This window comes from Panthera leo, chromosome D1 (assembly GCF_018350215.1).
Source record: "Panthera leo isolate Ple1 chromosome D1, P.leo_Ple1_pat1.1, whole genome shotgun sequence".
Classification (NCBI taxonomy): domain Eukaryota; kingdom Metazoa; phylum Chordata; class Mammalia; order Carnivora; family Felidae; genus Panthera; species Panthera leo.
The window spans coordinates 109,415,488-109,441,321 of record NC_056688.1 but is presented as its reverse complement, the minus strand read 5'-3'; the positions used below and the strand labels follow the sequence as shown (position 1 = coordinate 109,441,321).

Here is a 25,834-nt window from a genome sequence, read left to right as displayed (position 1 = left end):
TGTAGTATGACCACATGTTGGACCACAAGGGACTGGAGATTTTACAGACTGAACTTTCACCCCTGAAAGTTTGAGAACTGCATTTGGGGCCTGGTCATTGGTCCACTCCTCTGTCTCAAACTCTGCTTGCCTCCCTAAAACAGTCACCGTACTGTTCCTTATGCTCTGAGCACAGGCAGTCCAGTGTCCTAATGCCATCACAACTGTCCTGGTTGTCCCCTTTCTCCCTGGGTGGTACTTCTTCAGCTCCTCCCAGCCCTGAGCAGAACTCCATCAGTGTCCCCTTTGAAACCCTGCTCTCAGGCACTCGTGGGTCCCCACCGGGAGGAGGCAGCAACCTTCGTTTTGAGGAACGTCCACTATTCTGACATCTTACCCCATCTTGATGCCTCAGATCCTTTTGAACCAATGTTTTGTGGTCACTCGCCTAGGAGGAATGGTCCCAGGCTCTGTTCCTGCACCCCTATCACAGGAGTCTAAAGAGCAGTTTCCTGCTATACATTTCTGAGTATCTCCAATAACTCCAGGAGCCCCTGTTCAAAGAGTGAGGATCTTCTTTCTCTCCTTCTTAGATCCAGGACATCAGTGTGGAAACAGAAGACAACAAGGAGAAGAAGTCAGCCAAGGATGCCCTACTGCTGTGGTGCCAGATGAAGACCGCGGGGTGAGGCTGCCCAGGGATCATGGCCTTGGAGGGTTGGATGCACCAAGGCTGTGTGGTAAAGGAGGCCTGGGCTCCAGGACCCATTAGCTGGGGATCCATCGTTGAGTTGCAGACCTGGGCTAGGCCCTACTTACCATTTGTCCCGGTCTCTGTATATAGGTATCCCAATGTCAACGTGCACAACTTCACCACCAGCTGGAGAGATGGTCTGGCCTTCAACGCCATCGTGCATAAACACCGGTGAGGAGCCAGGGTTAGCGAGCCCACCCGAGCTGCCGGGTTGGTTCATGGCCTAGGGGCACACACACGCACAAACAGTGAGATGGGCCACCCGGCAGTTATGAGGAATGAACATTCAGAGAAGAGCTGGGATGTGGGGGCAACACGATGCACAGAGGGCAGGGATGGGAGCCGAGATGGGGAAGGATGGGTGGGTGTGGGTTTAGGGTCCTTGGTTCTGGACAAAATGGAGTTGGTGACGAGGATAAAGAATAGGGGTAGCTTTACTTTTCCTCTTTAGGAGCTCATGTGCTCCCAATGCCTTCTATATTCCCCCTGGTTGCAGGCCGGATCTGCTGGATTTTGAGTCACTGAAGAAGTGCAATGCACACTACAATCTGCAAAACGCTTTCAATCTGGCCGAGAAGGAGCTGGGGCTCACGAAACTGCTGGATCCTGAAGGTGGGGCAGAGGGATCTACCAAAGACGCTGCAGGATAGAGATAGAAGGCAGATGATGAGTGGGCGCCTGGGGCTGGCAGAGGGGTGGGGTGTGTGCATGGGAGGTGACTGCTAATGGATATGGGGTTTCCTTTGGGGGGTGATGTTCCAGAATAGATAGTGGTGAGGGCTGCACGTCCTTGTGAATATACTAAAAACTGCTGAATAGTATACTTAATTTTTAATTTTTTAAAAATGTTTATTTATTTTTGGAGGAGAGAGAGAGAGAGAGAGACAGAGCATGAGCTGGGGAGGGGCAGAGAGAGAAGGAGACACAGAATTTGAAGCAGACTCTGGGCTCTGAGCTGTCAACACAGAGCCCAACGCAGGCTCGAACTCACAAGCTATGCCACCATGACCTGAGCAGAAGTCGGGCACTTAACCGACTGAGTCACCCAGGCGCCCCATGAATAGTATACTTTATATTTTTTTATTAAAAAAAAAATTTTATGTTTATTTTTGAGACAGAGAGATAGAGTGCGAGCAGGGGAGGGGCAGAGAGAGAGAGGGAGACACAGATCTGAAGCAGGCTCCAGGCTCTGAGCTGTCAGCACAGAGCCCGCCGCGGGGCTCGAACTCACGAACGGTGAGATCATGACCTGAGCTGAAGTTGGACACTTAACTGACTGAGCCACCCAGGCACCCCTGAATAGTATACTTTAAAAGGGTGAATTTTATGATATGAGAATTATATCTCAATTTAAAAAAAAAAAAAAAAAAAACTGTGGGAAGAGGTGACACCCTGTGGCAGAAAGAGCCCTAGGCTACAGTTCCATCCCAGCCCCACCATGGACCAGCTCTAGAGCCAGTCACTTAGCCTCTCTGTGGCTTAGTTTCCTCATCTCTAATATGGGAAGATTGGTCTATGTGGTCTCTAAGGCCCTTCTCATTCTAAAATTCTAGGGTTCTAAATAAAGCTGCATGACCTTTTTCTAAAAAAAATTTTTAATGTTTATGTTTATTTTTGAGAGAGAGAGAGAGAGACAGAGTGTGAGCAGGGGAGGGGCAGAGAGAGAGGGAGACACAGAATCCAAAGCAGGCTCCAGGCTCTGAGCCGTCAGCACAGAGCCCAACGCGGGGCTCGAACCCACAGACTGCAAGATCATGACCTGAGCCGAAGTTGGGTGCTTAACCGACTGAGCGACCCCAGCGCCCCTAAGTTGCATGACCTTGAGGACTCACCAAACATGGGCCTTACAGTCAGCAGCCCCTGCTGACTGGCCTCTGTGGTTCTGACATTAACACTGGTGAGACTGGCCATAGCCATCAGGCTTTTATTTGGTACCTGGCACTGCACTTGATGCTTCAATTAATTTAATCCTCACAACACCCCCTTGAAATCAGTACTGTTATTATTCTCCATTTATGGAGGAGAAGATGGGGACCTATAACAGGGTTAAGTGACTTTCCCAAGGTCATACAGCTGGTGGAGCAGAGAGTCAAACTCCAGACCTGTTTGCTCAGCCACATCTGGGAGAGCAGAGAACAGACTTGGTGCCTCCAGGAAAGGGAGGCAGAGAAGGGCCAAGGGGCTTCCCAGCTGGAAACGCCCCTTCTTAAACTCCCTGGACAGACTTGGGTCTCAGTTGTTTTCTCCCTGTTTTCCATCCCACCGTAGCCCCATCTCAGTCCCTCTCAGTCCAGAGTGACAACAGCTAACTGGTGTTAGAGGGAGAGCAAATGTAGGATCCTGGGAGAGCATTTGAGAAGCACAGCTATGATAAAGAACATTTATGCAAAGCTAAGTATCCTGTAACTTGACGAGGTGATTCCAGTGGTTCCTGCCTGCCTGTGAGCTTTCAGAAGTGGTCAAAGGGCTGCTGGTCCTCTAGTCTTCCCTTTAGGCAGGATGGAATCTGCCTAATAGAACCCAAGGATTTCAAGTCTTAGTCAGCCTTCGCCCTTGTGGTAGAAGCTGATTTGCCTCAAGGACATTCGCCTCCTTGGACCCATAGCTGAACTTTGGGATTGAGGTTGAAAATAGCCGTGACCATGCCCAAAAATGACCCTGAGAACTGCTGGGGCTCACTGGGCCTGTCCCTCTGAACATCCTGGGTGCAGGAAGCTTACTTTGTACCCTCCGTCTTGCTGCCCCTGAATCCATTGACTTCTTAGACATCTTTCCAGTTCTTAAGTACAAGATCCATCCCCAGACAGGAATACGGTTTCTTTCCTTACCTTTCTTCCCCTAAACAACTAACTTTGGTCTCCACTGGAAACAGTGGGTAAAAACCTCCTTGGGCTTCTGAATTTTGTCCTCTGCTTGTTTCTAGGAGGGGAAAAAAAAAAAAAATCTTAGCTTTTGCATGCCCTTTTAGTCCAAAGGATTTATTTGTCATTTTGTACTGAGAGGTACTGGAAAGAGGTCAGTCTTGGAGGGTTGGGGATGGGGTGAGGCTGGGACTGGGGTGAGTGATTCAAGCTGCAGGTGGATTTCTGGGAGGCAGGTTCCTGATCTCTAAGCATACATGACTGACCTGGGTGATCCTTTTTCTCAGATGTGAATGTGGACCAGCCAGATGAGAAATCAATCATTACTTACGTGGCTACTTACTACCACTACTTCTCCAAGATGAAGGCCCTGGCTGTGGAAGGCAAAAGGATTGGCAAGGTATTCCCCACCATGGGGCGGTCAGCACAGAGGTCTGGCCTGGAGGTCTTCCTCCCCTAAAGCAGAGACAGGGCGGAGCTGTGGGGCTGGGCCAGGGACCCCGTGGGCCGGCCCCCCATGTCGCTGTCTCACAGGTGCTGGACCATGCCATGGAGGCAGAGCGTCTGGTAGAGAAGTACGAGTCCCTGGCCTCAGAACTGCTGCAGTGGATTGAGCAAACAATTGTGACCCTCAACGACCGGCAGCTGGCCAACTCCCTGAGCGGGGTCCAGAACCAGCTACAGTCCTTCAATTCCTACCGCACGGTGGAGAAGCCACCCAAGTAGGTGCCTGGGGACCACCCCCTGCAGCACCATGCCTGCCCTGAGCCATGCTCATGGGAGAAGGAGCCTAAATTAGGGGGGCCTTTTGGGAGGGAAATTTGGCAGGACATAAATGCAGCGAAGGCTCGTGTCTCCCAGCTCAAAGTGCCAGAAGCAATTCCAATATAAATTTTTTAAATGATTATCCATTTTTTAAAGATCATGCTGCAGGAATGCTTGCTGCAGTAGAGTCAGTGCAATCCACTCGGATAAGATTACTGGCTGGGTGTTGCAGAACCCTATTCCAGCTCAGGGCCAGGGGGACTGGATCTGACAGGCGGGTCATAACCAGCAACACGGGTGTGCGACTGGTGACTTACACGTTGCAAAGGTTCTTACTGTTTACCTATATTAGAAATTGGCTTTTTTTCAAGTGCAGAATTGCCATTAGGCAATTCTCTACCGTGCATGCTAAACCTTCTGTTTTCCTGTTTTTGAGCTTTTTCGGAGTTAATGTGTTTCAGCTCCAGAATGAACACTGATCCAGCAAACATCTGTTCCTACACATTCCAAGAATGATTTAAGGTGTGCCCTTTGACCCAGAAAGGCCTCTTCTGGGCATTGAACAAAGATATAGCTTCCAGGATGTTCACTAACCTGACCTTTGTAAAAGCAAAATGAGTCATGGGATAGCCACTGAAATTAATGTTGAAGAGCTGCATTTGTTGACATGAAAAGACGTTCATGAAAAATAGGTGAAGAAGCAGTTTACAAAACTGCTTATTTGTAGACAGTAGGGAGCAAACGGCTAAATGTTCAGGTTCAAAGTACCTGAGGTCAAATCCTGGCTTTGCCATCAAGCAGTCCTGAGCATTGGGCATCTTACTGAGCCTGTCTGTGCCTGTTTTCTCATCTGGAAAGTGGGGATAATAAGAGAATGCGGATAATAGTAAGAACCAAATGAGAGGGCCTGGCTCACAGTGGGGGGGTCCTTGGCCAACATTAGGTGTGGTTCTGATATAATCCCACCTGTGTACAAAAAAAGAAGAGGAAGCACGTGCCTGCCAAAGGGCAACCGGTCGTTTCTGTATGGGTTTCATTTGCTCTAAAATTATGTTCTTTTTGCCTACCAATATTTTCTGGCCTTTGCACTGAAACCATGCATTGCTTTCATGAGAAGAAAAGCAACCCAGGACACTTTATTTTGAGATGTAAAGCGATCCTGTGCCTAAGTGGCCCTTGACCCCAACCTGGCCTCCTGCCTCAGGTTCACCGAGAAGGGGAACTTGGAAGTTCTGCTCTTCACCATCCAGAGCAAGCTGCGGGCCAACAATCAGAAGGTCTATACGCCCCGCGAGGGCCGGCTCATCTCTGACATCAACAAGGTGCACGGCCTCCCTTCCTGTCCCACCGATGTCCCACCCCTGGCACCAGCCCCCACTACCCCAACTGGAACACTTGTCCAGGCTCCCCACGGCCCTCCCCGGTACAGATATGACTCACACATCCTCCTGTGCATCCTGCACATCCCCCCTTCCTCCTCCATCTGTCTCTCCGTGCAAGTGCACATAATAAAATTACACCCTAGTTCCTTATCTTGTTCAGCATACCCCGAGTTCGCGGTCTCTACTTTCTTTTTTTTCACAATGTTGTGAGATTAATGTAAGTAATAGGGTTCACCTGCGGTCCCACCACCACAAACAAATCCAGGGGTTTCCACCGTTCCCTGTCCCTTTCCAGTCCTCATCCACAAGCAGATGAGCTTTCACGCAGCTCCGTGGCACTCACGTCGTCCCACTTCTCATACTTCCACGCACAAATGTCTAACCAACTACATTCCACAGACCCAGCAGACTGAGCTTCCGTGGGACTCATAGTGTGCCCTCGGTCCTGATGATCCCTCCCCGCCCTCACTTCCTGAGCCCTGGTTCTTTTGCACCAATCCCATCCCCACCTCGCAGGCTTGGGAGCGGCTGGAGAAAGCTGAGCATGAGCGTGAGCTGGCCCTGCGCACCGAGCTGATCCGCCAGGAGAAGCTGGAGCAGCTGGCCGCCCGCTTCGACCGCAAGGCCGCCATGCGGGAGACCTGGCTTAGTGAGAACCAGCGCCTTGTGTCCCAGGTAAAACCCAGGGGGCTCTTGGCCTGTGCAGGCCGGGCAGGAGAAATGGGAGAGCGAGTGGTGGATTAGGAGCCCTGCAACATGGGAAGCTAATGAAACCAGGAATCCATCGCACGGATAAGAAGACCAGGAATCCCTGGGACGGGGGGCCAGAGGCTTGCGCTGGAGATAGGGCTAGTGAGATAGGATGGGATAGGATAGGGATGAGACAGAGCCACCTTGCGAAGTTGACATCTTGCAGTGGAAGCCCTCTGGGGAGCAGAAGGGACTGGCGAGCAGAGGTGGTGGCCCTGAGCTCCTCAACTTCCCCTGCCTGCCCTCTGCCTCAGGACAACTTTGGGCTGGAGCTGGCGGCCGTCGAGGCAGCAGTGCGGAAACACGAGGCCATTGAGACAGACATCGTGGCCTACAGTGGTCGGGTGCAGGCTGTGGATGCCGTAGCCGCAGAGCTGGCCGCCGAGCGCTACCACGACATCAAGCGCATTGCCGCGCGGCAGCACAATGTGGCGCGGCTCTGGGACTTCCTGCGGCAGATGGTGGCAGCCCGGCGGGAGCGGCTCCTTCTCAACCTGGAGCTGCAGAAGGTGTTTCAGGACCTGCTCTACCTCATGGACTGGATGGAAGAGATGAAGGTAGCAGCGGGATGCGGGCTGGGGGTGAAGATGAGCAGGGCAGTGACAGCGTGACTGGGGACCTGTTCCCTTGGCGCATCTTGGTGGAGTATGTCTCCGCGCAGGGCCCTGACCCCTATTCAGGTGCACAGAGCAAACAGGGCCCCGTCTGCACAGGGCTCACATTCTGGTGGGAGGAGGCTGATGATAAAACCCACGGACTCACCTGGTTGGCTCAGTCGGTAGAGCATGTGACTCTTGACCTCAGGGTCATGGGTTCGAGCCCCACATCGGGCATGCAGCCTACTTAAAACAAAACAAAGCAAAACAAAAAACAAAACACTCCACGAACCTATCAAGAAACAAAATAGCAGGCGGACATAAAGCCCACGAGGAAACTGAACAGGGTCATGTTATAAACTGGTCCAGGAAGGCATCTGAGAAGATGCCATTGCAGAATAACTGAAGGAGCCAGCACAGGGAGATCGGAGCAGGCACTGTTCCAGGCAGAAGGAACAGCCTTGGACCTGCACAGGCGTGCCGTGTTCAGCGAGAGCAGGAGGGCAGTGGCTGAGATAAGGGTGGAAGCAGCGAGCTCACCCAGGGCCTTCCAGGCCTGCTCAGGGGGATGAGTTTTGTTCAAAGTCATATGAAGCACTGAGAATGATTGGAAGGTTTTGGAAAGGAGAGACACGATTCTGCCTTAATGTTCTCAGAGGTCACCTTGACCATGAGGTGAAGGAGGACCGTGGGCAGCTAGAGTGGGAGCCAAGGGGCCGGTTAGAGGTGGTGTAGTGACCTGTGCAAGGGATGGGGATGAGGCTGGGTCTGGAGAGACACTGAAGTTGCTGGGGTGCTGGGGACCAAGCCATGACCGCAGGAGGGTGGCAAGAATCTGGGGCTGAGAAGATGAGTCAGAACAGAGATTTCAGGAGCAAGGTTTGGTAAGAAAGTCGTTCCACAGGAGGGGAGTTAAGTACAAAATGGCCAGGGAGCCTGGACAGAGCTGGGGTGTCACTGTGTGTGTGTGTGTGTGTGTGTGTGTGTGTGTGTGTGTGTGTGTGTGAGAGAGAGAGAGAGAGAGAGAGAGAGAGCGAGCGAGCTGTCGCACATGAGCAGGTGGGCTCATCTGGGTGAGACACCCAGAGGCCCCCCCACAGAGGGGGTTAGGAGGTTCTGTGGATCCAGGAAAAGGGAGCAAGATTAGCCCATGTGAGTGGCAGGACTGAAAGAGGCCTGGCGGGGGGGTGGGTCCTGGGTGGCCCTCGGAGAGCCATGGGCATGCCACCTGTCCCGGCAGGGCCGGCTGCAGTCTCACGACCTGGGCAAGCACCTGGCTGGAGTGGAGGACCTGCTGCAGCTGCACGAGCTGGTGGAGGCAGACATCGCTGTGCAGGCTGAGAGGGTGCGGGCCGTGAGTGCCTCCGCACTGCGCTTCTGTGACCCAGGGAAAGGTGAACACGGGCTGGTGGGGGGAGCGGAGAAGGGGAGGGAGGGTCTGGGGAGGAGAACATTAAGAACTGAAGCAGCAAGGCCAGGGAAAACCAGGGACAGGAAGGATGAGGGGTGGATGGTAGGTGACTGGGCTAGGGAGGGAGCCCTGAGAGGTGGGGGGGGGGGGGGGGGGTGGAGATTTGTAACCATGGATGGGTAGAGGCCGCAGGGTGGCTGAGTCATAGCTCTCAACCCTCCACTCTGACCTTTTCAGAGTACAAGCCGTGCGACCCACAGCTGGTGTCAGAGCGGGTGGCCTCCCTGGAGCAGAGCTACGAGGCGCTGTGCGAGTTAGCAGCGGCCCGGCGGGCCCGGCTGGAGGAGTCCCGACGCCTCTGGCGCTTCCTCTGGGAGGTGGGTGAGGCCGAGGCTTGGGTTCGGGAGCAGCAGCACCTGCTGGCCTCAGCAGAAACTGGCCGGGACCTGACCGGCGTCCTCCGCCTGCTCAACAAACACACAGCCCTGCGAGGCGAGATGAGCGGCCGGCTGGGGCCCTTGAAGCTTACGCTGGAGCAGGGCCAGCAGTTAGTTGCAGAGGGCCATCCCGGGGCGGGCCAGGCCGCCGCCCGCACAGCCGAGCTGCAAGCGCAGTGGGAGCGGCTGGAGGCCCTGGCAGAGGAGCGTGCTCAGCGGCTTGCCCAGGCCGCCAGCCTCTACCAGTTCCAGGCAGACGCAAACGACATGGAGGCCTGGCTGGTGGACGCACTGCGCCTGGTGTCCAGCCCCGAGCTGGGGCACGACGAGTTCTCCACGCAGGCCCTGGCCCGACAGCATCGGGCCCTGGAGGAGGAGATCCGGAGCCACCGGCCAGCCCTGGATGCCCTGAGGGAACAGGCCGCAGCCCTGCCTCCTGCACTGAGCCGCACGCCCGAGGTGCAGGGCAGGGTGCCCACGCTGGAGCGGCACTACGAGGAGCTGCAGGCCCGGGCAGGCGAAAGAGCGCGGGCCCTGGAGGCAGCCCTGGCGCTCTACACCATGCTCAGCGAGGCCGGGGCCTGCGGGCTGTGGGTGGAGGAGAAGGAGCAGTGGCTCAATGGGCTGGCCCTGCCCGAGCGCCTGGAGGACCTGGAGGTTGTGCAGCAAAGGTAGGCCCCCTGCTGGCTCCCTCGGGGAAGGCCTTGTGAGCTGGGAGGCCAGCGTGTGGGTGGCGGGCCCTGCCATAAACTGCCTGCTCTTGCTACAACCCTTGAGTCTTAAAGATTGTGTTTTCATTTTAATGAAAAATATTTTCAGAGAAAACATTAGGGGCCCCTGGGTGGCTCAGTGAGTTAAGAGTCCCAACTGTTGGTTTCAGCTAAGGTCATGATTTCATGGTTTGTGGGTTCGGGCCTCACATCGGGCTCCGTGCTGACAGTGTGGAGCCTGCTTCGGATTCTCTCTCTCCCTCTCTCTCTCTCTGCCCCTCCCCAGCTCTCTCTGTCTCTCTCTCAAAAATAAATAAACTTAAAAAAGTTTTTTTAAAGAAGAAAATGTTATACAGCAAGCTCCTACATACCTAATCATCCAGATTCAATAATTGTCAGTATCTTTCTATATTTGGTTATTTTTCCTTTTCTTAAAAAAATTTTTTTTCGTGTTTATTTATTTTTGAGAGAGAGAAAGAGAGCACAAGCAGGGGAGGGGCAGAGAGAGAGGGAGACACAGAATCCGAAGTAGGCTCCAGGCTCTGAGCTTTCAGCTCAGAGCCTGACGCGGGGCTCGAACTCAGGAACCGTGAGATTATGACCTGAGCTGAAGTCAGACGCTCAACCAACTGAGCCACCCAGACGCCCCTTTTCCTTTTAAAAGTTAGCAAATCCCCACATTATCATTTTCACTTCTACATTCTTCAGGATGTGTCCTCTAACATATGGAGAAGTAACATATTCCGAAATATAGTAAATTATTTTTTAATTGCATGTGTGGACTTAAAAGAGCTGAGGCTTTGATGTTACAAACCTTTAGGCAGATACACTGATTAACCTCTTATGAAGTAAGTTTACTTACAGAATAATACATCTTAAAATCATTTAGAAAGGACATTTTTCTTACAGAACCACAATACCATTCTCACATAGAACAGAAACAGCAATTCCTTGATGTCTGTTACTCAGTCCATAATCAAATTTCCTGGTGGCTTAAAAAATGTACTCAAAGATTTTTTTTCTTGGTTTTCAAGATACTCTATGACAGAGATCAGCAAGCTACAATCCTGGGGCCAAATCCAGCCTGCTGCCTGTTTTTTTAAAATAAAGCTTTATTGGAACAGAGCCATGCTCATTCATTTACGTATGGTCCCTGGCTGCTTTTACTTTTTTGTATTGCTCTACAATAGCAGAGCTAAATTCTCTTGACTGGGATCTTATGGCCCAAAGGCCTAAAACACTTGCTATTTGGCCCCTTACAGAAGATGTTTGCAGACTCTGTGAGAATATCCAACGCCCCTAGGAGAAGTTATGCTTCACATCTTTATCATGCAAACAAATTTTTGGTTGTCAATTCATTTTTTAATACATGTTAATAGGAGGGGACCCAGGTAGGCAGCAAAGGGGTTCCAGGAAGAATGGGGAGGTTCCCATAGAGGGTGAAGCCCTGGGCCAGGAATTTGTTTGGCTCGTGCAACTGTTCGTGACATTCGCTTTCATCATCTCCTTGATTAACTCCAGAGGGGATTGCTTTTCTACTTGCTTGGGGGGGAACCGAGGCTCCCCACTTGAGCCACAGATACTGCAGGTGTTATACGTGAAGATGTGCAGAGGCTCCTGAAGATCAGCCTCGGGTGGACAGAGAGGAGTTTTCCTGGGCATCCAGGGGAGATGGGCTGGTGCATCACTGCTCCCACAGTCCACAGCCACCGCTTCCACCCTCTTCCACCCTCTCAGGTTCGAGACCCTGGAGCCTGAAATGAACGCCCTTGCAGCACGGATTACTGCTGTGAATGACATTGCGGAGCAGTTGCTGAAGGCCAAACCCCCGGGCAAGGACAGTATCATCAATACCCAGAAGCAGCTCAACCACAGGTGGGGTTGGGGAGGGCAACCAAGAAAGGATGCAGCAGACAGGGATGGCAGCCAGAGGGAGTTCCGTAGGGCATGGAATGGAGGCTAAAAACGAGGAAGGAAGGTCATCTGGAACATGTTATGGGGCAGAGGCGGGAAATGTTGAGAGAAATGAAGGGGGTAAAGGTAATCCGAAAGGACTTGTGCCTGGACAGGGAGCAATCGAGGGGTCGGGAGGGTGAGCAAGGAGCAGCCTCTTTAACAAGCAGAAGTAGGTGGAGGAATATGCCAGAGGAGAGAGAGGCAAGGAAGAAGCTTCCGAGTATACCTAAATGGGGCAGGAAAGCTGAGCAGCTCTAGACACCAGGCCCTCCTTCTACTCTCAGGTGGCAGCAGTTTCGGACCCTGGCAGACGGCAAGAAGGCAGCCCTGACATCGGCCCTGAGCATCCAGAACTACCACTTAGAGTGCACAGAGACCCAGGCCTGGATGAGAGAAAAGACCAAGGTCATTGAGTCCACCCAGGGCCTGGGCAATGACCTGGCCGGGGTGCTGGCACTGCAGCGGAAGCTGGCCGGCACCGAGCGGGACCTGGAGGCCATCGCCGCTCGGGTGGGCGAACTGACTCGAGAGGCAAATGCCCTGGCTGCTGGCCACCCCGCCCAAGCCCCTGCCATCACTGCCCGGCTTGGAGAGGTGCAAGCTGGCTGGGAAGACCTAAGGGCCACCATGCGACGGCGAGAAGAGTCACTGGGTGAGGCGCGGCGGCTGCAGGACTTCCTGCGCAGCTTAGATGACTTCCAGGCTTGGCTCGGTCGCACGCAGACCTCTGTGGCCTCTGAAGAAGGGCCGGCTACCCTGCCTGAGGCAGAGGCCCTCCTGGCCCAACACGCAGCCCTGCGGGGAGAGGTGGAGCGGGCCCGGGGCGAGTACAGCCGGCTCCGGGCCCTGGGTGAGGAGGTGACCCGGGACCAGGCTGATCCGCAGTGCCTCTTCCTACGGCAGCGACTCGAAGCCCTGGGAACCGGCTGGGAGGAGCTGGGCCGCATGTGGGAGAGCCGGCAAGGCCGTCTGGCCCAGGCCCACGGCTTCCAAGGCTTCCTGCGGGATGCTCGCCAGGCCGAAGGTGTGCTCAGCAGCCAGGTAAGAGCCCTGGGACACAAAGTCCCACCCAGGAAGAGAGGGAACTAGGGGTGGGGAAGTGTGGAGGAGAGAAGTGGGTGGGGAGGAAATGGCAGTGAGGGAGTAGTTGAAGAACCAGGATGGACAGAGAGGGCATGTTAGAAGAATATGGGCGGGGCGCCTGGATGGCTGGGTTGGTGAAGCGTCTGACTCTTGGTTTCGACTCAGGTCGTGATCTCACGGTTGATCGATTTGAGCCCCTCCCTCAGGCTCTGCGCTGACAGCATGCTGCCTGCTTGGGATTCTCTCTCTCCCTGCGCTCTCTGCCCCTCTCCCACTCACTCATTCTCTTTCTCTCAAAATAAATAAACATCCCCAAAAAAGTTGATTAAAAAAAAAAAAAAAAGAAAAATGTGGGAGTAAAACAAACAAACAAAGATGTAGATACCTGGCTGGCTCATTCAGTAGAACATGTGACTCTTGATCTCAGGGTCGTGAGCTCAAGTCTCACATAGGGTTAGAGCTTACTTAAAAAAAAACAACAACAACAACAAAAAAAGATTAAACAGAATAAAAAGATGTTGGTATAACTTACCAAAACTGGCTTGAGAAGAAATAGAAAACCTGACCTGCCATGTAAGTGTTAAGTATGTGGCCAGAAAGAAGGTAAAACGGGATTGGGGCTGTTATGGTCCTCCTGCCTAGTTCCCTTGTAACTTTGCAAGACTGCAGCATAATCAGGCACCCCTCACCCCTCCACTCTGTCTTCAGAGCCAGGCTGTCTCCTCTCCTCTCCCCACCTGGCCTCCATGTCTGATATGTCCTTTCAGGAAGTCCCTTCTGAAAAGTTGACAAGTGCTTTTGAGAAGTGAGCTCTGTACCTCTCCTCCCACACAGGAATACGTTTTGTCCCACACGGAGATGCCGGGGACACTCCAAGCTGCTGATGCCACCATAAAAAAACTGGAAGACTTCATGAGCACCATGGATGCCAACGGAGAGCGGATCCGCGGGCTCCTGGAGGCTGGCCGCCAGCTGGTGTCTGAAGGCAACATCCATGCCGAGAAGATCCAGGAGAAGGCTGACTCCATCGAGAGGAGGTATGGTAAAGACAATGGGTAAATGAGAGGCCCAAGGGGGAAGTGAGCGAAAACAGCATGGCCTGTTTCATTGAGGAAGAAGCTGGAGAACGCAGCACAGGCAGACAGATGGTGGTGGGGGCTGACAAACAGTAGAGGAGGAAGAACTAAGTGGTTGGAGAGAGACTAAGCCAGGAGCTGGGAAGCCCTGCCTCCCCCACACCAGGGGAGATGAAGGCCACTGGAGTCGCTGGATGCTGGACATCAGGATCCCTGGATTGTCTTGCAGTGCTCCCGGAAGACATTGTCCCCATAACAAGAGGACTGAAGGCTTCTAGGTTAGTTAGAGGGCCATAACCCTTTGACAGCAAGTTCAAGGGTCTCACAAGAGACTGTCATTACAGACACAAGAAGAATCAAGAAGCAGTGCAGCAGCTCTTGGGCCGTCTTCGGGACAACCGAGAGCAGCAGCATTTCCTACAAGACTGTCACGAGGTGAGGCTCTTGGTACCCCCATGTCCCCTCCGACATTCCCTAGCCATCCCTTCGATAAAACGCCCTGGCTCTCTGAGCCTAGAGTAAGTCCATTGCGGTATCACCTGAATAAGTGTCACCTGAATAAGCCACCTGCATGGCTTCTCCCCACATCCACCACTTCTCCCAGCTCACCTCGCCCCCGTATGCTCCACTCCATCTGAAATGTGCTCTGCCCTTCTCCACCCCTGCTCTACGCTTGGTCCAGCTGAAGCTCTGGATTGATGAGAAGATGCTGACAGCCCAGGACGTGTCCTACGATGAGGCCCGCAACCTGCACACCAAGTGGCAGAAGCACCAGGCATTCATGGCTGAGCTGGCCGCCAACAAAGACTGGCTGGACAAGGTAGACAAGGTGAGTGGTGTGACAACAGCAGCAGGAAGAGAGCCCTGGGGCCTCGTCTGGACAGGATCATGGCCACAGTACAGGGAGGGATCCTGGCTTTAGTCTATGGTTCCTTCAGGGTTACAGGTCATGGGGCCTCTGGTACCAAACCTCCAAGGTGGAGAGTTACAGTCTGGGGAACAAAGGTCTTCGGTCCATGAGACAGTGACTCCAGAACTGTGGGAAAGTACAAATTAGTAGTACGGGAGCCAAACTGCAGCCTTGGGTCAACACCGTAACTATCCCTGGGTCCAGAGGAGGATGACGTTCTTCAGCAGGGGTCAGCAAACTTCTGCAAAGGGCCAGATGGTAAATATTTTCAGCTTTGCGGGCCACACGGTTTCTGCTATGTGCCGGTGCGGCACAAAAGCAGCCATAGAGAATACATAAACGATTGGGTATAGCTGCGTTCCAATAAAACTTTATTTATAAAAACAAGTGGTGGGCCACATTGAGCCCACAGAGCACCTTTTTGCCAACCCTTGCTTTTGAGTCTTATTCTTCCTGGTACTTGGTACCACTTCCTCAAGAGCTGAGCACAGATAAAACTTTATTTCAACTCAGCAAGTATTCCTGGGCAACAATATGTGTGCTCAGCACTCTGCTAGGTACTGCAAGGTATATAAAAAGATACTTTCCTTCCCTCAAGGGCATGATGGTTGGGGAGAGGAGGAGACCAGTGTATGCCCAGTGTTTCCATTTATTCAGCAAATATTACTATTTGCTGCTACTATATGCAAAAGCATTATATTAGGCACTGAGAAGGGTACATAGGCAGTTCCACCCTTGAAGAATGACACTATAGCCAGGCTATGAGATGTATACACAAATACCTAAATTAAATCCAGAGCAGAATATAGCAAATGCAGTGAGAGAGGGCCTGATAAAGCCTAGGCCCTCTGTGTGTGCCTGTAAAGCTATGTACCAATAAAGCTTTGTTTACAAGGAGAGAAGAGGCACAGGAATCCTAGAGGCTGGAGCCTCCAGGGCAGTCCATGAAGGATGAGTAGAATTTGGACAAGCAGAGACACTGGAGGAAAAATGTTTCTAGGCAGAGAAAACCATGCAAACAGGAAGCCCAAGATGCATAAGTGGGGTACCTATATGGGAGCAAGGGGGTAAGTCAGACTGGCAGGAACGTAGAACGTGTGAAGGGGCCCCATGGAAGAAAAGGTAGGAAAAGCCTGCTAGGCCAAGTCATGAAAAGCCTTGAACACCACGTAAGGACTGTGCATCGAAGTGTGGACTGTGCTGAAGGTTTGTGAAGTTACCCAAGCAGTGCTAGACTCTGACACTCATCCTGGCAGCCATGCACAAAGTGGCTTCAAGGCAGTGTCTTGGCCTGTGTTCTTCTAGAAGCAGACCCTGAAATGAGGTTTCCAGTGCAGGCCACTTTATGACAGATGACCACCGAGAACACCAGTGGGGGCGTGGGGTGATGGGATGGAAAAGGAAAGGCATTTGATAATGGGCCCACGCTGCCATGCCAGTCACCCCAGTGGGCCACTGGTGCTCAGTACTAATGGGGCACCATGGGAACTTGGGAGACAGTGCAGAACATGCATCCACATAATCCCAGGCAAAGAACAAGGATGCTGAGTCTTTGTCCACCGGCTCCCTGTCTGTCACTGGTTGCGGGCTGCTTCCTTGGGCAGTAACTCCTGGGCACTTCCGGTCTGCCTTGCATGCAGGTCAGGAGACCATGCTTCCCTCACCTCCCAGCAACGAAAGTCCTCAAGCAGAAAGGCTGGGAGTGGGGAGAGCAGGTGGGACTTGGGTGTACATAACTCAGGGAAAGGGTGGCTTGCTGGAAAACAGGAGAAGATGGCAAATATACAAGACCATGTGTGGCGTAACCCCAGAAGCCACTAGCATGAGGGAGCCCAGAGTAGGAAAGGTCTCCATGGCTTCTTAGTTGAAATGAGATTCGAGCCAGACCTTGAACAAGTAGGGTGCAACCCAGCAGTGGAGGGTGGAGGGGCTAGAAGAGGTCTGAAACCTTGAGAAGAGCATGTTACGGAGAGTATGCAAGAACCTGGAATTATTGCCTTCACTTCAGGTTCCTACTGCCCTTTAGGTCTCTGATCTGTTACCAACCCATAAAGTTCAGCAGTATCTAATTCTTTTTTTTTTTTTTTGGTAATGTTTGTTTATTTTTGAGAGAGAAAGTACAAGCAGGGGAGAGGCAGAGAGAGAGGAGGACAGAGGATCCAGAGCAGGCTCCGCTCTGACAGCAGCAAGCCCGATGTGGGGCTTGAACTCACGAACCATAGGATTGTGACCTGAGCCAAAGTCAGAGGCTCAATGGACTGGTGACGGGCACCCAGCATTATCTGACACTGACACCTTCTTTGTCCCGCCACCCAGGAAGGGCGGGAGCTGACCCTCGAGAAGCCAGAGCTGAAGGCCCTGGTGTCTGAGAAGCTGGAGGACCTGCACCAGCGCTGGGACAGGCTGGAGAGCACCACCCAGGCCAAGGCCCGTAGCCTCTTCGATGCCAACCGAGCCGAGCTGTTTGCCCAGAGCTGCTCCGCCCTGGAGAGCTGGCTGGAGAGTCTGCAGGCCCAGCTGCACTCTGACGACTACGGCAAGGACCTCACCAGTGTCAACATTCTGCTCAAGAAGCAACAGGTGCCCTGCAGGCCTGTGGTGGGGATGGGGAACCGCAGCAGAGAGGAGGAGGGAGTCTGTAGCTCCTGAGATTTGGGAGGTCATTCTCCGGCCTCACAGACAACATCTGTGCCAGTATTTCTCAAAGCAATGTCCATGGGCCACCGTCTCAGAATCTCTGGGAGCATGTGTCCGTCAGACTGAAGTCAGAAGATAGAAACCATTCTCTAACTTGAACGATGAAATTTTAGTAAAAAAGAAGTATCAATTAGTTAAAGGTGGTTAACTACCAAAAGGTAGAAATCGAAAGCAGGGATGAGAAAACGTTTTTCTATAAAGGGCCAGACTAACATTTTGGCTGTTGTAGGTCATATGGTCTCTGTCGTAAGTATTCAACTCTGTTCTGGTAGGATAAAAGCAGCCACAGGCAATATGTAAAATAATGGGTGTGGCTGTGCGCCAATAAAACTTTATTTACAAAAACAGGCAGGGAGCTGGATTTGCTGATCCCCGCTCTAAATAGCACAGAAATGGCAAATGTAGGGAGCAGCTACTACCTCTAGTGCTGGGGAGGGGTACCCAAGGAGGACTGAGATGCGTCCCCCCTGACCCCACGGCTGTTTCAGACCTCGTTGGAGAGGGCCGAGGCCCAGGGGTAGGTATTGTAGAACTTTGCTGGGGTATCCTGGGACCAGGCCAGTCTAATGCTGGCGGGCCAACACTGGCCAGCAGGAAGTTACCACTGGGATGCCAGCAAAATTTGCTGGAGGGTGGTTGAAGCCACTGGATTTCCTGCACACCGTGGGCAGTCTTGCTATAGGAGCAAGAGCAAAAAAGCTCACAAGAACCATAAATTGCACCTTCCCCTCCTTGCATTGTGCTGTGCCTCTGGCGCCCTCTAATGACAAGACCCAGCATTGCACCAGCTGGCAAAGGAGAAAGATCAACAGGGTTCAGTCCTAACATCTCAAAACAGGAAAAGATGTACCTGGAGCTGAGGTGATTTGGGGTCTGAGAGGCAGTAAACTGACAACTGGCCCCGTTATCACATCTCCCCTCCCCCGCAGGCTCTTATGTATATTAGAGTTTGAGGTCCACTGAGCTAGGCCATGAGGAGATGCTCTCCCTGGGGTGAACCCCGGGGATAAGAAATCTTGATTGGCCACAGGAAGTGTGGAATCTCCTCTGAGCTTGAAGGCAGATGTGTGGTGACAACAACTCCTTCCTCCCCGGGCTGCAGATGCTGGAACGGGAGATGGCAGTGCGAGAGAAGGAGGTGGAGGCCATCCAGGCCCAGGCGACAGCGCTGGCCCAGGAGGACCAGGGCGCGGGGGAGGTGGAGAGGACGTCGAGAGCCGTGGAGGAGAAGTTCCGGGCCCTGTGCCAGCCCATGAAGGAGCGCTGCCGGCGCCTGCACGCCTCCCGTGAGCAGCACCAGTTCCACCGGGACGTGGAGGATGAGATTGTGAGTCACTAGAGTCTGGGCTGAGGTAGAGTCGTCATCGTGGCAAATTGCTCCCTGCCATTCGCTTTCTAGTCTCCTTCCTGGATGCTGGGGAGATGCCAGCATCTCTTCCCTTTGGCATGGAAAACGGACTCTCGAGGGACTCTTGGGGATGCCCTCTGGGTCCCTGTGCCCCAGACTCAGAGATGACCATTCCCAGCAGGCACACACCAGGAGCCCTAGCAAACCTCTCCCCAAGTCTCCCCACTGTCCAACCCCAGCTCTCACTTTGCCCTCTGGACCTCCACTGACCCCCTCTTTCTCATCCAGTTGTGGGTGACAGAGCGGCTACCCATGGCTAGCTCCATGGAACATGGCAAGGACCTGCCCAGTGTCCAGCTTCTCATGAAGAAAAACCAGGTGAGGCCAAGGCTAAAGGCAAAAGAAAAGGTCTCAAGGGCCTCCCAGACTTGGAAGTTTGTTTTTTCTTAAAAAAAAAAATTGGGGTTTCTCTGGCTCCCCCTCAATCTGTGTGTCATTCTAGACTTCAGTGCTTGGCCTCTCTTCACCAAAGGAGGGTGGGCTCTCTTTGTAGCAGATCAGGTGGACTGAAGGGGTGTTACCATCCCGTTCTTAGGTCAGAGGAGGGGGCAAGTGAGGAGGACTCAGGAAGAAAGAAAGCTGAAAGTAGGGGGCTGGCTGTGGAGCGGGTGGAAGGGGGAATGTGGTGAGGGGCCCCCTCTCAGAGTGTCCTCTTCTGCTGTGGACAGACCCTGCAGAAGGAGATACAGGGCCACGAGCCGCGGATCGCGGACCTGACGGAGCGGCAGCGTACTCTGGGAGCAGCAGCGGCAGGCCCAGAGCTGGCTGAGCTGCAGGAGATGTGGAAACGCCTGAGCCACGAGCTGGAGCTTCGAGGCAAGCGACTGGAGGAGGCCCTGCGGGCCCAGCAGTTCTACCGCGATGCCGCCGAGGCGGAGGCCTGGATGGGCGAGCAGGAGTTACACATGATGGGCCAGGAGAAAGCCAAGGTGAGAGGCCCAGCAGAGCTCAGGCTGTGTGGCTGCCACTCTCTTCCCCAGCCCCCTACTCCCTGATGCCCACTGTCATCCCTAGGACGAGCTCAGCGCCCAGGCAGAGGTGAAGAAGCATCAGGTACTGGAACAAGCCCTGGCTGACTATGCGCAGACCATCCATCAGCTGGCAGCCAGCAGCCAAGACATGATTGACCACAACCACCCAGAGAGGTGAACACAGCGGGGAACAAGGGGGAGCACGGCTCCTGGGGGAGACAAGAACGGGTTCCAGCGTGGTGCCGGGACCGTGGAGCCTTCTATGCTACATGTGTACAGAACTATTTAGAAAGCTAGACAGGCAGAGACTTGGCAAGTAGTGGGGGGTGGGGGGGCGGGCAGAACGGACTGGACTGTATAGAATAGGTAGGGTTCAGAGCCATGTGTCTTAAGTCCTGCCACCCCTGCCCCCACAGCACGCGAATATCCATCCGCCAAGCGCAGGTGGACAAGCTGTACGCCAGCCTGAAGGAGCTGGCGGGAGAGCGGCGGGAGCGCCTGCAGGAGCACCTGCGGCTGTGCCAGCTCCGCCGTGAGCTGGACGACCTGGAGCAGTGGATCCAGGAGCGCGAGGTGGTGGCAGCCTCCCACGAGCTGGGCCAGGACTACGAGCACGTGACTGTGAGTGCAGGGCGGGCACCAGCCCACCAGCCACAGAGCTGCTCTGGGAGGTGTGGAGGACGCCCCGGGAGGCCAGCGCCTCCTTCTGGCAGAGCATCGAGGGGCAGGGGGTGCAAGAGCAGGCTGAGCAGGCACTGCCCTTGGGTACTTAATTTGAAGAACCGTGCAGAAAAGAGGTCATGGGACTGTACGCAGGTGTGGGCAAAAAGGAAATTCCAATCGTTTTTTTCCAACAGAACTCAACAGCACAGGTGACTTCCTCTGCACTGTTTGGGAATTTGGGGCCCCGTTAGTGCAGACACATGGACCATAGTTAGGGTATTTTGCCTGACGGCCAAAGGTTCCAAGCACCCCTAATGCTTTTGCTAGGGGCTGGGGCATCAGTCACATGTGGGGTAAATGGGAACCAGTTGTCCTGCTGAAGAAACCTGTTTTGGCCCTTGTGGCCCATGGAGAGAGTCACTTCTCAGTTTTGGGGCTAGAAGTCTCACCCACTAGACAGGGACTGCATCTACCCGTGTTAAAGCGCTGTCCACGTAACTGCTTCCTCCTCCAGATGCTCCGAGACAAATTCCGAGAGTTTTCCCGGGACACGAGTACCATCGGTCAGGAGCGTGTGGACAGCGCCAATGCACTGGCCAACGGGCTCATCGCTGGGGGCCATGCCGCCCGGGCCACCGTGGCCGAGTGGAAGGACAGCCTCAATGAGGCCTGGGCGGACCTGCTCGAGCTGCTGGACACGCGGGGTCAGGTGCTGGCAGCGGCGCATGAGCTGCAGCGCTTCCTGCACGGGGCGCGCCAAGCACTGGCGCGCGTGCAGCACAAGCAGCAGCAGCTTCCCGACGGGACCGGCCGGGACCTCAACGCAGCCGAGGCCCTGCAACGCCGCCACTGCGCCTTTGAGCATGACATCCAGGCCCTCAGCGCCCAGGTCTGACCCAAGCATGGTGATTTGGGGGAGCCGGGGTGGGGGGGGGAGGCGGTGCTCAGAGGAGACTTCATGGGAAATGGTGGGGGGTTGGCATCCTCTGGAGGGATGCTTAAGGACAAAGTTAGAGTGGTTCCAGGGAAACCTCTCTGGACAGGGTATATCTAGCCACAGCATCCACACCTTTAATGACCAGCCTTCATGGGGGCCCATGACATTTTCAGATGGTCTCAATGGCTGGATTCTTCATAGCATACTAAAATCTACGTGTTGGTCCCACCCAGGTCAGAGCTCCAGACCCACACCACAGAAGCATAGATTCTTTCTCCAACCGTTTAAACCCAGTCAACCAATACCCAAGTCCCTTCATGGCTGCAAATCTCATTCTAGCAATCGTTGAGGCCCCTTGTGTCCTGGGCAGGCCTCTGGAAGCTCAATTGGCCAGTGGTCTGTTTAAAAGATTGCCCCCGCCAGACTCCCCAGGCCCCATGTTGAGACCCAGCAGGGCAGGGTATGACAGGGCTTACTCTGGGCACCGGCCTTCATTTTTCCCGGCCGCTACCCTCTGCTCTGCCTCCTGCTTCTCTGGCTGGTAAAATGGATGGGAGATAGAGCACAGAGACCAGGACCGGAGAGACCCCTGCTCGTTGGAGTCCCCCAGCTCTGCCTCACTCTGAGCGGGGGTGGGGGGGTCCACAGGTCCAGCAGGTGCAGGATGATGGCCATCGGCTCCAGAAGGCCTATGCTGGAGACAAGGCTGAGGAGATCGGCCGCCACATGCAGGCGGTGGCTGAGGCCTGGACCCAGCTTCAGGGAAGCTCTGCCGCCCGCCGCCAGCTGCTCCTGGACACCACGGACAAGTTCCGCTTCTTCAAGGCCGTCCGGGAGCTGATGCTGTGGATGGATGGGGTGAACCTGCAGATGGATGCCCAGGAGCGGCCCCGGTGAGGCCACGGTGCCCTGCAGCCTCCGAGGGCTGTGGGCTGGGGGCTGGGACAGGGTTGTGGGCAGCGGTAATGTGGTCTCTGTACCCCCAGGGATGTGTCCTCCGCAGATCTGGTCATCAAGAACCACCAGGGCATCAAGGCAGAGATAGAGGCCAGGGCCGACCGCTTCTCCTCTTGCATCGACATGGGGCAGGGGCTGCTTGCCAGGAGCCACTACGCAGCTGAGGAGGTGGGTGAGGTGTGGGTGCAGCCAGGTCATCCTCACAGGGGGAGGCCTCGGTGCTGATCTCTCCTCTGAGTCTTCCTCCTCCCTCTCGTTCTTCCTTCGCAGAACCACCCCCTTCCCCTTGGTGCTGTTCACGATTTCCCCATTCCAACTTGCCCCCAGAACCGTCTGCCTCCTGAAATCAGAAATCTCTAGTTCCCTGTGTGAGTCCTCCAGAGACCCCAGAAAGGTCCTACTGGGTGCTAACTCACATCTCTGCCCCCTAGATCTCGGAGAAGCTGTCTCAGCTGCAGGCACGGCGCCAGGAGACAGCAGACAAGTGGCAGGAGAAAATGGACTGGCTCCAGCTTGGTGAGCTGCCGTGGGCGCCAGGGAACTGGCTGAGGGCACCAGGCCCTGGGAGAAGGGGCTGGGGATCTTGCACCCTGTAGTTTCCAGAGTGTGTAAGACCAAGAGGCCTGGGCATGGAATTCAAGGTGCCTGCCCTTGGTACTGCCTGGCTCTGCCCTGCGCTCCTGCCCTGGGGCACTAGCTCCCTCTGTGTCCCTGTTCTTGAAGCGCTGTGGCAACAGTGCCCTGCTGGTGCTCTGACCTGCTATCTCCTCCTGACCCCCCAACCCCCCAGTTTTGGAGGTGCTCGTATTTGGGAGAGATGCGGGTATGGCGGAGGCCTGGCTGTGCAGCCAAGAGCCGTTGGTGAGAAGCGCTGAGCTGGGCTGCACAGTCGATGAAGTCGAGAGCCTCATCAAGCGTCATGAGGCCTTCCAGAAGTCCGCAGTGGCCTGGGAGGAACGTTTCAGTGCACTGGAGAAACTCACCGCGGTGAGGAATGCCCTCCCCTCCCACTGCCCCAGACCTGCGCTCTGTCCTGCTTGATGAAGACGTGTCTTCCCTTCCCACTGTACCAGCGTGTCCTGGATGTGAGCCGTGGGTGCCTGTTGTACCACGGCTCCAAGAGCCCTCAGCTCCCCCGTTGCTTCTAATCCCCACCTTCTTTTGAAATTCTATTTTCTATCCTTTCTGTTCCATCAGGCGAGCTGAGGCATCTCAGCTTTCCCCAGTGCCCTCCCTGGTCCTTTTGAGTGCGACCTTCTATGCTCTGACCCCAGAATGTTTTGACAGCTGGAGGAGCAGGAGAAGGAGCGGAAAAGAAAGAGGGAGGAGGAGGAACGGAGGAAACAGCCCCCTGCCCCAGAGCCCACAGCCGGTCTGTCTGAAGGGGACCTGGTGGACAGCCAAACAGCTCCCGATGCCACCCGGGATGGGTGAGAGCTGGGACCCTTGGGGACAGAGAACGCGGCTGAGTCTGAGCAACCCAAGGACTTAACGCTCTGTCTCACCTTCTGCTGTTCCAGAACCCGCCCCCGGCCGCCAGCATCTGCACAGCAGGCCAGCGTCAACGGAGTCTGCACAGATACAGAGTCCCCTCAGGTGACCCCCACTGCCCTGTGCCCCCCCCCATCAGGATCTTAGCCCCCCATCTTGCATGTCCTCTTACAGCTTTTTGTCCTCATAGCCCCTGTTGGAACAACAGAGACTGGAGCAAGGCAGCTTCCCAGAAGGACCTGTGAGTTTCACCCAGAGGTGTGGGTGTTAATAACGGGAGATGAAGGGAAGAAGAGGGGTGTGAGCCAGGCGGTGGGGATCCCGGGGATAGGATAAGACAGGGGCCCAGAGGAAACAGGCGGCGGGAAGACCAGCTCTTGGACTTCAAGCTTCATGACATTTGGGCTAGGTATTTCCCATCTGGTCCTTTGACACTGACACTGTTGTCCATTTTGCCCACAGGGGTCTGGCACAGGGGACGAGGCCAACGGGCCACGGGGGGAGAAGCAGACCCGGACGCGAGGCCCAGCCCCTCCCGTAATGCCCCAGAGCAGGTCATCGGAGCCAGCCCGGGTTGCCACCTTGCCTCCTCGAGGCCCAGAGCTCTCTGCCCAGGAGCAGATGGAAGGGATGCTATGCCGCAAACAGGAGATGGAGGCCTTTGGCAAGAAGGCTGCCAACAGGTACTGGCCCTGGCCGCACAGCGTCGGTGGCCTCTCGGCTCCTGCCTTCTAAAGAGGCTTCCCTGGGCTCAGTCGGTTGAGCGTCCGACTTTGGCCCAGGTCGTGATCTCGTGGTTTGTGGGTTCGAGCCCCACGTCGGGCTCTGTGCTGACAGCTCAGAGGCTGGAGCCTGATTCAGATTCTGTGTCTCCCTCTCTCTCTGCCCCTGCCCCACTCACGCTCTGTCTCTCTCTCAAAAATAAACATGAAAAATAAAATAAATAAAAAGAGGCTTTCCTGGAACCTCTTCCAAATAGACAGGGAAGAGGTATGGTATAGGAGGAGGGTCCTCTGGGAGAGGGAGAGGACCCAAGAGAAGAGCAGGGGCCTCAGGTGATGGTCAGGAGTGTGTAAAGATAAGGGGCCCAAAGACAGGAATGGCACTGGAAGCCCTCGGACACCCAAGCTAGGGTTCTAGGCCCCATAGAGACCAGTCACCTGTCTCACCTCATCACCTACACCACATCCCTCCCAGGTCATGGCAAAACGTGTACTGCGTCCTGCGGCGTGGGAGCCTTGGCTTTTATAAGGATGCAAAGGCAGCCAGCACAGGAGTGCCATACCACGGAGAAGTGCCTGTCAGCCTGGCCAGGGCCCAGGGCAGCGTCGCCTTTGATTATCGAAAGCGCAAACACGTCTTCAAGTTGGGGTAGGAATGCAAAGTGCCCTCAGGATGGGAGGGGAGTTGGGGGCGATACGAAGTATAGGGGAGCCACAAGCTAGTAGAGGGAATCGAGTCACAGGGCTGGGTGTTTGGAGACAGAGATGTAGGTGAGGGAACGGGAGGGGGTCTGGTTGCACTCAGGCCGCAGGAGCACCAAGATGCGGGCCTGCCTGCTGATGTCAAGCAAAAAATTATCGTGCATGGGAAATCTGAAGGCGGCCTGCCTCCGGGGACCTCCAGGGGCCTGCCTCTGCCTGCCAGCAAGCAGCCAGTGCAGGAGGCACAGCCTGGGATGCAGGTGAGCTCACCGTGGTCCTCAGCAGCCAAGCAGGAAGGGCCTGCTTTTGCACAGCGCTGGGAAAGTGCAGGATGCGCAGAACGTGCCCTCCAGCCTGCTCTCAGGGTGATCACTGGGACTCCACGAGCGCTGGTGTCGCCGGTCCAGATTCTCAGCTCTGCTCTGAGGCTTCTCTTTCTCCCAACAGCTTGCAGGATGGAAAAGAATATTTATTCCAGGCCAAGGATGAGGTGAGCTTGCCCCTTCTCCCCCCGCGTCTCTATCTCTGGGCCATTCTCAGAACCTTCCAGTTGTAGATTCCCCTTTCTTCCCTCTCCTCTCTTTTTCCTTAAGTGTCTCCCTCTTCGTGAGCAAAT

At 54.6% G+C, this 25,834-nt stretch overlaps 1 protein-coding gene and 1 non-coding gene across 4 annotated transcripts in view; both read left to right on the top strand.

The window, feature by feature from the left end:
* The window catches only part of SPTBN2 (spectrin beta, non-erythrocytic 2), a 39,428-nt gene that overhangs the window by 12,529 nt on the left and 1,065 nt on the right, over positions 1-25,834 (top strand). For all 3 annotated transcript variants that reach the window (XM_042904886.1, XM_042904887.1, XM_042904885.1), the window contains exons 5-36: positions 573-664; positions 824-904; positions 1,230-1,345; positions 3,882-3,994; positions 4,129-4,316; positions 5,564-5,681; positions 6,258-6,416; positions 6,746-7,048; positions 8,328-8,481; positions 8,736-9,606; positions 11,383-11,520; positions 11,886-12,642; positions 13,519-13,721; positions 14,105-14,195; positions 14,443-14,589; positions 16,987-17,250; positions 18,470-18,694; positions 19,004-19,093; positions 19,444-19,704; positions 19,790-19,920; positions 20,163-20,367; positions 20,924-21,298; positions 21,995-22,239; positions 22,333-22,471; positions 22,735-22,819; positions 23,094-23,290; positions 23,591-23,733; positions 23,824-23,899; positions 23,985-24,035; positions 24,257-24,477; positions 24,992-25,165; positions 25,666-25,708. In XM_042904886.1, the coding sequence (XP_042760820.1) occupies positions 573-664; positions 824-904; positions 1,230-1,345; positions 3,882-3,994; positions 4,129-4,316; positions 5,564-5,681; positions 6,258-6,416; positions 6,746-7,048; positions 8,328-8,481; positions 8,736-9,606; positions 11,383-11,520; positions 11,886-12,642; positions 13,519-13,721; positions 14,105-14,195; positions 14,443-14,589; positions 16,987-17,250; positions 18,470-18,694; positions 19,004-19,093; positions 19,444-19,704; positions 19,790-19,920; positions 20,163-20,367; positions 20,924-21,298; positions 21,995-22,239; positions 22,333-22,471; positions 22,735-22,819; positions 23,094-23,290; positions 23,591-23,733; positions 23,824-23,899; positions 23,985-24,035; positions 24,257-24,477; positions 24,992-25,165; positions 25,666-25,708 (6,456 nt within the window). The remainder of the gene's footprint in view (positions 1-572; positions 665-823; positions 905-1,229; positions 1,346-3,881; positions 3,995-4,128; positions 4,317-5,563; positions 5,682-6,257; positions 6,417-6,745; positions 7,049-8,327; positions 8,482-8,735; positions 9,607-11,382; positions 11,521-11,885; positions 12,643-13,518; positions 13,722-14,104; positions 14,196-14,442; positions 14,590-16,986; positions 17,251-18,469; positions 18,695-19,003; positions 19,094-19,443; positions 19,705-19,789; positions 19,921-20,162; positions 20,368-20,923; positions 21,299-21,994; positions 22,240-22,332; positions 22,472-22,734; positions 22,820-23,093; positions 23,291-23,590; positions 23,734-23,823; positions 23,900-23,984; positions 24,036-24,256; positions 24,478-24,991; positions 25,166-25,665; positions 25,709-25,834) is intronic.
* Positions 7,252-7,324, top strand: TRNAK-CUU. The gene has a single exon. It is a non-coding gene; the product is annotated as a tRNA-Lys (tRNA).